General features: G+C 42.2%; 1 protein-coding gene across 2 annotated transcripts; it reads left to right on the top strand.

Moving 5' to 3' along the window:
- si:dkey-5i3.5 (uncharacterized protein LOC565091 homolog) lies at nucleotides 1-10536 on the top strand. Of its 2 annotated transcripts, none has more exons than XM_034176640.1 (4): nucleotides 1-201; nucleotides 3676-3950; nucleotides 9732-9978; nucleotides 10075-10536. In XM_034176640.1, the coding sequence occupies exons 2-4, from the start codon at nucleotides 3699-3701 to the stop codon at nucleotides 10434-10436; spliced, it is 861 nt and encodes a 286-aa protein (XP_034032531.1). In that variant the 5' UTR covers nucleotides 1-201; nucleotides 3676-3698; the 3' UTR covers nucleotides 10437-10536. The 2 variants fall into 2 exon arrangements, with proteins under 2 accessions (XP_034032531.1, XP_034032530.1); XM_034176639.1 differs by having other exon boundaries at nucleotides 1-202; nucleotides 3693-3950.
- Nucleotides 10537-12843: the final 2307 nt, after the last annotated feature.

Here is a 12843-nt window from a genome sequence, read left to right as displayed (position 1 = left end):
TCCACCGCTCACTGCTGGGAAGCTACGGGCAGTGTGTCGTGATTCAGGAAGTTCAAGTAAACAACAACAACAAAAAACAAACGACTGCAACACGGAGGTGTGAGACTGTTCTTTTCCCAGGAGTCCAAGGGGAACGGAGAGACTTGGAACTTAATTGGAATTTTCTATCACAACGTTACTTGGCGACTCAAGCGAACGGCAGGTTAGCGTGTCATTAAATTGTTTTCTTGTGTGTGTTCAGAATCAATTTATTAGTAGGGCTGCCACAAACGGCTATTTTGATAGTCGACTAGTCAACGGTTATTTTTGCCATTAGTTGACTAGTCGGATCTTACGTAATTTCCTAAATTAAGCCCTGCAGCATTTTCCGAGAAACGTCAGGGGATGAAAACATGAACATTTCCAAATCAGTGACTATTTCTTTGACTTCATTTACGTCTGTCATTCAGAAATACAAACAGTGTGGTACTTTAGTAAATCTGTGTCAGGTAGGCAGTTCTCAAAAACTAAATGTCCATGCTGGAAGGAGACAAGTGAGGGAAGCCACCAAGACACCACTCTGGAAGAATGGCTTCTATGAGTGGAGAAACTGGGAATAGTGCAGCATTTTTATTTTCATCTTCATTTTACATATAGCCACAACTTTTTCTGATTTGTGGTTGTTTCTGTTGCATTTATGAAATTACAGAACTGCTATAAAGAAAAGTGTGAACATTTTATTGTGTTTTAAAACTTTGTGGAGGAAATGCAAACACCAAACTCTTATTAAGAAGGAAAAAAATACACAGACATGTGCAGGAAAACTTTGATATAAACTGAACAAAACAATGCAGGCTGATTTGGCGTCCCATATTTTTTTTGTGTAATTAAATCAGAATAAAATAAGAGGTAACTCACTTTGAAATTAATAAAACATAGAGCTGCAGCTTATAATAACTTTGAAAAATAACAAAAAGCAGCAGCTTGTATTTTTATTCTGACTCCAGTTCATTTTAGTGTGATGAAGTCATTTTTCTTTTTCCTCATCATTAAGGTTTTGTGCTTGAACACTACATTAAGCTTAAGATTGAACAAATGCATACCTTTGAAAAATAACAGCTGTTAAAGTTCAGAGTTCTCACCTGCTTTATGTGATCTGTGCCTCAGAACATCACTGCAGCTTCTCCACATCAGGGTTTTATTTTTAACCCGTGTATGCGTAATTTTTGCTCAGTTCATTTATATATTCTCATTTTTTAAGGATGTTTTAAGGATATTTGACCGTTATTGCATCTCATGATCTCATAAATTCAGTATACGATGCGCACATGGTGTGAACGGGTCGGTGCCATCAGAACTGCACGGGTAGAGAAAGTGGAAAGAGAAGTTAAGGCAGCTCCACGGTTTGGTTTTGTTGTGTGTGTGTGTGTTTTTTTTCTTTTTAACATGTTCTCTTGGGTTAAAATCCTCTCCCTCCGTTCAGGAAATCTCCCTCCCTCCCTCGCTCACAGTCTGCAGCCAGTTGCGTGTGCGTGCGCTCACACACACACACACACACACACACACACACACACACACACACACACACACACACACACACACACACACACACACCGACAGCCCCGTCGGTAAACTGCGCATTTTAGGCAGCTTTGAACAAGACGGCCACTGTTTTAGTCAGCCGTCTTTCCCAAAATTTGAACACCCAAATGACGGCAGGACGGCTCGCTGCCTAAAACTATGAATTGAGAGAAAAACAAAGACTTAAGTAAAATGAACGACTCGTCGACTAATAAATTAGTTGTCGACAGTTCCAATAGTCGACGTAGTCGTGACTAGTCGACTAGTCGTGGCAGCCCTATTATCGTGTGATTAAAAAATGGATAGAAAAGGACATAGTGGTGTAGAGAGATCGGCAACACCCTGCTCAGCGTGCCTCTCTTGTTGGAGCGACATCGCTGCTGTTTTGGCATTAGATGGGATAGATCGCCGAACGACTTTCGCCTGACCCAGCACTGAACGTGCCGACATGAGAAGATGCTGCTGGATGAGTGTGAGCATATTGACTATAGGCCCTGTCACACCTTAATGATTTAGCCAGCGTTTGCCGACTGCGTTAAAAATGCCGGCACACATCGAATAAGTTATGGGTAAGTTCTGAGTAAGCTCTGAACACGTTAAAGTATGCTGGAGTACGTCGTAATACGGTGAGTAGCTGGAAAAATTTTGGGGCATGCTGAAAATTTCCAACGAACGCCAGCAGGTCACTCATACGTCCCGCACACGCGCGACATAAGTTGTAGGTAAGTTATGCTGTTGCTGACACAAGTTTCTGGGTAGTTACACACAAATCGAAATACGCTGAGATAATGTGTAGCGTACCCATGACTTATTTAAACCATTGAGTAACGTGCTGTGAAGTTGTGTCCATCTTAACTGACGTTTTCCTGACTACCACAGAACTTAATGAACGTGTCAGCACCAGAAATGCAAATAAAGTAAAACAAAAAAATTGCCAAACATGTCAAACAAAAAGTTGATAATAACTGTCACCCAGGTCATAGCACTGATTTCCTTTGGCTGCTTCTGTTTTTGCTCTGGCTCACTCCAGCAGATTCCGTATGAATCCACATAGAGATTTGGCACAAGTTTTACACCAGATGCCCGTGCTCGTACAACTCTAGATGTACAAGCACAACTGGGGACCTTCTACAAAAAAAAAGAAAAGAAAGAAAAACTGTTGGATTTACATAAGGACTTTGGTTGCACAAGATCAGAATATGTCTAAATAACATCATTTTCTTAAGGCCTTGTCATATTTAGCCAGCGTATGCCAACCGTATTAAAAAACACTGGCATAAGTTCAGTAACTTAAGGGTAAGTTTTTTATAAGTTAAGAGCACGCTGAAGCTCGCTAATGTACGTCCTAATAAGCTGAGCTCCTCAAAAAACTTTGAGCATGCTGAAAATTTTCAACGCATTGCAGCGTGTGACTCATACATCCTGCACATTGTGCATCTGTGTAGAGGATCTCGGAGTAGCAGTGGGTGATCATGATTGCTCGTGTTGTAGGTTGTGTACTGTCTCTCTGCCATGGCCACCTGATGGTAATAATGGTGTAGTTGTGAGTTCTGAAGAAATGGTGATTTGTTTATATAAAGTATATATTTGTAACTTAAGAGATGACGTTCTCTGAACTACAGCCGTACGACTACAACAAACCATACGTTGTATCAGTGAAGCCTTCAGCAAATCAGGATGGTTCTTTGACAGTGAACTTTTTTAAAGCAACTGCAGGGCCTGACAGGTTTTATGGCCATGTGATATGGTGACCTTATGTGGTGGTATGCAGTGCATTTGACCCTATGTTACCCTATGAAGACGAAAGCGCCTGGAGACACAGCACGCTGTGAAGCTGCTGGTGACAAACACGTCACGTGGAGCCGGTTCTTAAAAATTTTCCAGCAGTTCATTTAATTTTTGTTGATCTGCTGCACTCTCTGATGTTGCTGTACAGTTTTCACAGTGTTTAGAGATGATTCATGATGCAAGTGGCACTTGAAATAATCTAGCTTTCACTCAACACAAAAAGATTAAAGTTGATCACCAGGACAAATTTGAAAGAACTTACTTTTTCCTTGGAGTAACTCATTAAATAATGATTTATTGTTTGTCTCTTGTTTTCTCCTTTCTGTCGGCACTCGACATAACAGGTTTCCATGGCAGCAATTACTATGTTGGCCAGAGCAACTTTAAGTCAAGGCATTATTTCCCACCGCCTCAGGAAGAATGTCACTCTGTACATCAATGAACTAGCATCGCCTGTGTCAAAGTATCCAACCCAAACTGACGACAGTGTGAAACCTCTAATACTGATGCTGCCTTGGTTAGGTTCACGTCCCCAAGCTGTGGCCAAATATTGTGAAATCTACTTTCACATCGGTTTGGATGTGCTTGTTGTGGAGAGTGAGGTAAGGAAAACACATCCATAGTCAAGAGATTTAAAACAGGTTGAAGGTGGCCATGAAATACATAGTAGTAGATTTCTACAAGAAGAAGAACTAGGATGGAAGCTCAACTTTTTTTTTTTTTTTAAAGCTTGTGAGTAGTAATTCAAATTCATGGACTGCTGACTCATAAAATTGAGGTAATTCAATTTTTCTTAACCTATGAAGGAAGTAAGAAGTCCTCTACAGGTCCCGATGCCCATTGTTGCGGCACGTATTTTTGGATTTTGTTGCATCAAGTGGATGAGAGTCTATGACTCCCAGTTCAGAGGCAGGTATGAGTGTGACCAGAAGGTGCCTCTTCAGTACATCAGGACTGCTTTTACACCACAGACTGAGTGGCTGCCAGCAAGCAGGCAGCCATCGAGCTTAGCACACAATGCTACGTTTTCACAGGAAAACTGTATATCTGTTTTGGCCTTTCGTCCACACTAATTTGCCATTTTCTCCACCGTGAAATGGCCCTATTTGATAACGGCCTCTAGAGCAGATCAAAATGAAAGTAGCAAAGTGATTTAACAGAATCCAGGTCCACTGAGGGCCCAGAATGCTACTTTTAGAGCCAGTATTGATGCTAGCCTGAGAACAGCCAGAGCCAACCTGTATTGTGGCATCAGAAAAACCCCCCAAATAACCAAAAACAAACAAAAGAAGCAGTTCACTAAAAGATAGCCCATCACCTCAGAGACAGCAGAGACACAGGAAGCCTGTGGCAGGGGATTCAGACCATCACATACTACAAACCCCAACCACGTACCTGTGACTCCAACATCTGTCTGCTGAACAAACTCATTACCTTCTTTGCAAGCTTTGAAGGACTGCACACCTGCACAGGAGACACCACCAGTGGTGGCCACAACTAACCAAAAAGATAGCTTTGATAACCATTAATCCGATAACGGAAAAGTTGACTTTTATGACACTAAACCGATAACCTGCTAACTAATAACTTTTAGTGTTGATTCAGACGTGACCACATCAGATTACACTGTCGGATTATGATAACCCAGTTTCACTTTCACTTTTCGCTGCTGGGTGAATTCAATGATCACAAACACATAAGAATGCACAAAAAAAAAAAATTCAATGAATAAAAAATAAAACCCCAAACACTGTCATCATCTTTCAAAAGCAGTAAAACACAGTATTTATTACAAGTCACAGTTTATCTTGTTATTATATACACAAACGAAAAAGCTTCTGCTTTTTTCACACGTTTTTAGCCCTGCGGCTTAAACAACCGAAATACGTCCATTAATGCATTGATTGGCCGAGTAAAAGACACGTTAGTAAATATAAATTCTTACCTGTTACTTTCAGTGGGATTCTTCTGAAGAAATAAAGCGTCTTTTTTTTTTTGTCAAAAACAGTGTCTAAATGGTGAAGAAAAGTCCCTCTGTACACACACAGCTGCGCCATGAGAGCTCCTCTCCCCCACTGAGTCTTGGCGATTAAATTATCTCGTCAGCCACAAAGAAATAAAATGTTAAAATTAGTCAGTTTTGTTTGTGTCGAGCGGACTGTAACAGTGTAATGTCCAGAGTGAACCTGAACTACACTAACCACAATGCTCCCTGCGTCAACCAGCCAATTGCATCTTGTGCTTAATGATGACATAATCAGCAACCGACAGGCTGCCAGTCTGCCACAAATACACAACAGACGGACTAAAATGTTTCACCGTTAAACTTTGCTCACTTTACCAGCAAAAATTTTTTTTATCGGACTGAAAGTTATCGGAACTAAATTTATTGGAAGATAATTGGTCCGATGATGGTTTTAAAACTTATCTGAAAAGCTAATCTGCTAGCAAAAACATTAGCTTCGATAATTATCTGTTATCGGATTAGCTGAACTGTGCCCACTACTGGATACTACCAACTTTTGATGACCAAGTTTCGTGTGCATCTTCAACCAGCTTGAGGACATTCCTTTTGAGGATCAGCACCTCCAAAGCTGCTGGTCTAGAGTCTAGACGGTATACCTGGATGTGTGTCAAAGGACTGTGTAGAAGACATCAAAGATGTCCTCACGTACATCTTCAACACCTCTCTCAGGCAACCTGAGGTCCCTACTAGTCCACGAGCCAGTCATCAATTTTGGCATAGTCGGGGACTAAAATTACAATCCAGCCTCAGTGTACCATGGCCTACCCAAAAATGTATGATAGCCATCCCAGGGTGTTAGCTATAGCCAGGTAGGGGTCAATGAAGATTTACACAGAGGTCAAAATTTTAAAATTCTCCAGTCATTTTGAAAAATATACACATATTTGTCTGATCATAACGATTCCAAAAAGGTATAGCTTGGACTATCTATGACTGGATGTTATGGGGTAAAAACGGCAAAAATTGTGACAGAGGTCAGTTTCAGTTTGTACAGGGGCCAAAAGTTAAAGTTGCTCCAATTTCAGGAAAAAAATTATGCATATTATTGGTTGAAATAAAAGGATTAATATATGAAATAGTTTTGACCGTGTTGAGTGCTTGGTCTCCAAAGTAAAGGTCAAATAATGTCGATGTACATTTGATTGTATGACATGTTACCTGTAACATGATAACTAAGCATGAGATATGGTGAACACTATTTCTTTTTACAGCTGTGCAAATACATCTACTGATGCTACTGGACACATCTGCAGTGATGTTCCTGGAATCATTGGGTGTTTCAGGTCATTCAACATCATATGCCCTCATCCAGGTGACCCAGCCGTGGCTAATCAGACCCCAGCTTGTTTTGAAATCTAGCTACACTGCCCCATGTAGCAACTCAGCCGATTTACGTAACTTCCTACCAGAATTGGAAAAACTTTAACTGACCCCTGTACAAACTGAAAGTGACCTTTGTCACCGTTTTTGCTGTTTTTACCCCATATCGCCATAGGATAGGATTCATTCATCGTTAGTCCAAACTATACCTTGTTGGAATCATTATGATCAGACAAATAATCTAGACTAGACATGTTTTTATTGTCATTCATTAAAAATATCACAGATGCTGTCACAGAACGAAATACAGATGCACTGCACAAAGAGATAAAAACAGAATAAAGTACAGAATGCCAGTCCACATGGTGATAGCTATAAATATTTTTAAAATTATCAATAACTGCCTCTGTATACACAACATGCAATAATAAATAAAGGACACGAGATGTTACACACATTTAGATGCTACAGTGTATTCTGTATCCTACATAATATACTGCACAGTTCTTCTATTGATTTGTATTTAATCGTCTTATGGAATCAGGGGCCAGAGCTAGTGTACAGCCAAAAAAAAATCTGCATCAGAGGCAGCAGAGAGAAGCAGCCAGTAGCTTTGGCTACAGAGTAATGACCCCTGTTGGGCCCCCAAGTAACAAGCCAGGAGGTATACGGTCAGTTTGGGCTTGACTCAGGGAACTGGACACCTCTGTCATGCATAGTCCCATGAGATGTCTGCCACTTGAGAACAAGGCGACTCTCGTGGCTAATTAGGCATGGGTTGCAAGCTCAGGTCTGATCAGCCTGTAGCTGGCTGCCTCTGTTGAGGGTGTATAGTGTTAAAGGCCAAAACACCCCATGAGCCAGAGGGGCACCAGTGATGATGCGTCCCATAAATTCAACTTTCCCCCATTGTTCTCTAAGTCTGCCATCTACTATTCAGTGACAAGTCCACCAGTTATCTGTATGTGCTTACACAAGGATATTCAATATATCTTATCCTGTGTTTTGGAATGTATGGTGGTTAGGTAAAAGCTGTCCCTGAATCTGTGTGTTTTGCAACTCGGGCTATTGAATGCATAAATGTGATGTTAGAATTTTTTTTTTTCAAAGCATTTCCTTTCACCCTGGTAATCTGTTGATGGTCCCTGAGCCTGAGAAACTGGATGAAACTGAGATCTTCTGGATGGCCAGTAGATGGCAATTTTCCCCATAATGTACTGCAGCATGTGTGCCTGTACCTGTAGCTGCTAAACCTTCAAAAGTAGTGCATTACTTTAAAACTAAAACATATAGCTGATATTTAGACTTTGTAAAATGACAGAGGTGACATTAATTTCAATAACTTGTCTGGAATTAGTTTGTTTAAAATTTTAACCATAAGTCAAAACTACATAAACATTTTTTTTTTCCCTCGCCTCTCCTCTCCTCTGCTCACTGGTCACTAGGTCTCTTTTGCTGAGAGAAGGCTGATCTGAGACAGAAACACTGGCTCATTGTGTCAGTAGCTGCTAGTGTACTGGTGTCAATACTGAAAGTTATCAGTTTAGCTTTTATCTGTAACTCTGTAAATTTTTTTAGAACACAGCATCACTGTCCCAGCACACTTTGCAAAAGCTTTTTTCTTGAAAAAACACAATATTTCAGCATAACAATGCTCGTCCACACAGACACGCCAGTCGACAAACAGGATGCATTGCAGCGCCTCAAATCTTACCACACCCACTGTACAGTCCGGATATTGAACCTGCCATCTTTTTCCTTTTTCACCTGAAGGAACATTGTGACACGAATGAAGCTGAAGTGCAAACAGCTGTATGCCGCCGGTGCCGAGAGAAGGGAACCAGTTACTTTGCAGATGGATTGCAAAAACCTTTCCGGTTGTTTAGCTGTTTGGAATTGGTTGTCGGCAGTCATGGTTTTGTTCTTGTGATCAATAATATATATGATTCCCCTATTTCACATTTATTAGCCTGTATTAAAAACCAGGAAACAGTGTAACAGGGAGCAACCCCTGAGTCCTTTTTTTTTTTTACCCTTTTCTTTAGTCTTCCAGCCACTCTGCAAAATGTGAAAGTTGGAATAAGTACAGTTTGTCCTTTTTGGGCTACTGTATCAACATGGCTGTGCAGCATGGCGGCCACTATGAGAGGGTGTCAGGTTTTACCTCGCCTGGACATACAAGAAATGACACTTGAGACAAGAACTCAGAGAGTTGAGATGTCTTTAGTGAGCTTTGCAAAGGGGAGACGCAGCAGAGCTTGCTATGTGCAGTTCTCCAACTGTGTCATTCTCTGCGAGGCCCTTTAATTGTGTGTAAAAAAACAAAGATAAGGGTGGGGGCTACATGAGTCCACGGTTACAACATGTGCTATTAGTCATGTGCAGATATGTTTGCAATCAACTGAATCATTCCGATCTTAGGTACAGAGTGAGTGGATTTGCTGAAGCTTCATAAATGTCAAACCGTAAACAGGCTGACCTGGCTCCTGCAGCTGTGCTATCTATCTGGGAATATCTGAGAGAAACAGTTTGCAGAATTTAAGATACAAAAGGAACAGTTTCAAAGAGCGGATGTAATAAAAGATAATAAATGATAATCATGTTTGTACAGTACATTTTATCTAACAGAGGGGTCTGCTCCCATGTAGATATGAAGGGCTCATTCTAAGCTCATGAAAACACATTGATTCATTGTTGCAGGTATTATACACTAATGAAGTGATGGTTATGAACCCCAGAAATCAGGTTTTGATTTACTGCCATCCATCTATAGAAAAAAGCAACAAATTTAAAACTAATGTGGCTTTAATATACCTGTAGCATCTTTGGGACGTGGAATCTCTCTGACTATAAACCACACTGTAGCTTTAAGACTGATAGAATTAATAATTTTACATCTTCATAGGAGTTGCCAGTCAGTGATATTATATTATTTTTCCTTTTTCTCATCACAGTTGCCTGAGCGTCACTTTCTCTATTGTGTTTTACAGTGCTTGACAAATATATTTAAATGTTCTTTTTCTTTTTCTGTCAAAAGCTGAAAAACTTCTTGTGGCCACGATGGGGTTTGGACAGTGGACAGAGTTTACTGGAGCTGCTCCATAGTGACCGCTTTTTGTCATGCCCGCTGCTCGTCCACGCCTTCTCTGTTGGTGGATACACATTTAGTCAGATGTTGATGCACGTGTACCAGGACCCACAGAAATATCAGGCATTCGTAAAGAGGATTAAAGGCCAAATCTATGATAGCCTGGTAGTGGGCTCTCTGGAGAACATGGCAGCAGGTCAGTTGAATATTAACATTGTTTTATTCATTCAGTCAGTATTTTTTTTAAGTATTGTACAAATAAATAAATGCTCTTTTTCTCCTCTCTGCACAGGTCTAGGAAAAACAGTGTTTCCTCGTTTGGAGACATTAGTAAAACAAACAAGTTTATTATACTTTCGTATATTTAAAGCCCAAACCGTAGATAACTTCAACATATCCATCAATGGATTTTGGAACACTCCTGTTACTGCACCTTCCCTGTTCTTCTTCTGCGAAAACGATGTCATGAGTGACACACGACTTTTGGAGGAAATGATCTGTTTTTGGCAGAAGCGTGGGATGGATGTTACGGCAAAGAAGTGGGAGGATTCAACGCATGCAGGTCACATGAAGAGGCACCCACAAGAATATCTGGACACTCTTAAGACATTCCTCCATTCAGTCCATATTTCCCCTCTTCAGGCTAAAATGTAATTCAGTGTGTGTCATAGTTTTAGGCAGAAATTGAAGTTTTGGGTGTCCAAAAAAAAAAAAAAACCAGGGTGTCCAAGATTTTTGGCGCTGACCAGCGTCACACGTAGCAAACTCAAAGGGGCAGGGGGGCCTCCCCTGTGAAATGTAAAAAAAAAAACTAATTACAGTTTACAGTAATATATTTTCTTTTCTGCCTGACTTACCCTTTCTTACCTTGTTTAAATGTTACCTTTTTTTCCGGTAATGGTTTCTTTTATTTGGTGATGGTTTTCAACTTTCTGTGAACTTGTACCTGTCCTGTGCCTGACTCAACTCACTCCAACTCATTGCATGTGCTTGTTTAACCCCCCTGTAGCTGGCACATTACTTCTTTTTGTACCCCTAAACTCTGCACCTTTTTAGATTCTGAAATAGTTTCTATTATCTCTCCCTCCCTCCCTCCCTCCAAGAAGTTAGCTCTTTAGAATGTTGAAACGTGCAAATGTAAAAGAACAAAATGGTATACATGTTTTTGTACACATGTAAACGGTGCCATTGTTGGGTGAGTGGCTGAAGTTTCATCTCTTAAACACCAGTTGGCAGACCCGCCCTGAGTACATGTGCCATTTTTCAAAATGGAGAGCATTTCCAAAATGCCATGAAAACCACCAAAATAAATAAATAAAAGTACTTAATTTACTAATATTTGGAGTCCGTCTGGGTCAGGGGTCTGCAACATTTAGTGTCAAAAGAACCATTTTTGTCCCATCTTCCACAAGTAAGTTTGACCTTTAAAATGAAGATAACACAGCTTATCAAGTGTTTCTAAATGGTTCTTTTTGTTTTGTTTTGTTTTTTCCAACCTCAAATCAGAAAAGTTTTGATGATATGAAAAATGTGTACTGCAGACTGTATGAAACGAACATATTTCATGTTTTGTGATGTCAGCTTTATTTTATTTGGTAATATACATCCATTCCTACATTTAAGGCCTGCAGCTTTTTCTGAGAAACGTCAGTGGATGAAAACATGAACATTTCCAAATCAGTGACTGTTTCTTCGACTTCATTTACATCAATCATTCAGAACTATGAACAGTGTTGTACTTTATGGTAAATCTGTGTCAAGTGAGGGAAGCCACCAAGACACAACTCTGGAGGAACTTTTGCTTCTGTGAGTGGAGAAACTGGGAATAGTGCAACATCCATCCATCCATCCATCCATTTTCTTCCGCTTTATCCGGAGTCGGGTTGTGGGCGCAGCAGCTCAAGCAAAGCCGCCCAGACCTCCTGTTCCACACACACCTCCCCCAGCTCCTCCGGGGGAACCCCAAGGCGTTCCCAAGCCAACTGAGAGATGTAGTCCCTCCAGCGTGTCCTGGGTCTTCCCCGGGGCCTCCTCCCAGTGGGACGTGCCCAGAACACCTCTCCAGCGAGGCGTCCAGGGGGCATCCAGAAAACATGCCCGAGCCACCTCAACTGACTCCTTTCGATGTGGAGGAGCAGCGGCTCGACTCCGAGCTCCTCCCGAATGACCGAGCTCCTCACCCTATCTCCAAGGGAGCGCCCAGCCACCCTGCGGAGGAAACTCATCTCGGCCGCTTGTACTCGCGATCTCGTTCTTTCGGTCATGAGCCAAATCTCATGACCGTAGGTGAGGATCGCAACGTAGATCAATCGGTAAATCGAGAGCTCTGCCCCCCTACTCGGCTCTCTCTTCACCACGACGGTCCGATACAGCGACTGCATCACTGCAGATGCTGCACCGATCCGTCTATCGATCTCACGCTCCATCCGTCCCTCACTCGTGAACAAGACCCCGAGATACGTAAACTCCTCCGCTTGAGGCAAGGACACTCCACCGACCTGAAGAGGGCAAAGCACCTTTGTCCGGTCGAGAACCATGGCCTCGGATTTGGAGGTGCTGATTTTCATCCCGGATGCTTGACACTCGGCTGCAAACTGCCCCAGTGCACGCTGAAGGTCCTGATTTAACGAAGCCAACAGAACCACATCGTCCGCAAACAGCAGAGACGAGATTCTGTGGTTCCTCCCCCACTAGCTCCCACCTTATCGTGATGGGGGAGTTTGCGTACCCGGATGATCCTAGGATCTATGTTGTCAGGGGCTTTGTGCTCCCTGTAGACTAAGGGCAGTTCAGAACCTCCATGACCAGTAAAAGATCAAGGGCCGAGACGTCGTCCGGTATGGCGGAGCCGGGGTCCCACCCTGGAGCCAGGCCTGGGGTTGGAGCTCGCGATGCGAGCAACCTGGTGGTCGGGCCTTAGCCCATGGGGCCCCGGCCGGGCTCAGCCCGAAAGAGCGACATGGGCCCGCCCTCCTGTGGGTTCACCACCTACAGAGGGGGCCATGGGGGTCGGGTGCAGAGAGGACTGGGTGGCGGTCGAGGGCGGGTGACCCGGCGGCCC

The sequence above is a fragment of the Thalassophryne amazonica genome, chromosome 8 (assembly GCF_902500255.1).
Source record: "Thalassophryne amazonica chromosome 8, fThaAma1.1, whole genome shotgun sequence".
Taxonomy (NCBI): Eukaryota; Metazoa; Chordata; class Actinopteri; order Batrachoidiformes; family Batrachoididae; genus Thalassophryne; species Thalassophryne amazonica.
Note: the sequence above shows the minus strand (reverse complement) of the source record. Positions and strands in the feature narration are given on the sequence as shown.

Coding starts and splice junctions, on each gene's coding strand:
- si:dkey-5i3.5 (XM_034176640.1), top strand. CDS start 3,699: ATGGCAGCAATTACTATGTTGGCCAGAGCAACTTTAAGTCAAGGCATT. Junction 3,951..9,731: donor TGCTTGTTGTGGAGAGTGAG/GTAAGGAAAACA, acceptor TTCTGTCAAAAG/CTGAAAAACTTCTTGTGGCC. Junction 9,979..10,074: donor TCTGGAGAACATGGCAGCAG/GTCAGTTGAATA, acceptor CTCTCTGCACAG/GTCTAGGAAAAACAGTGTTT.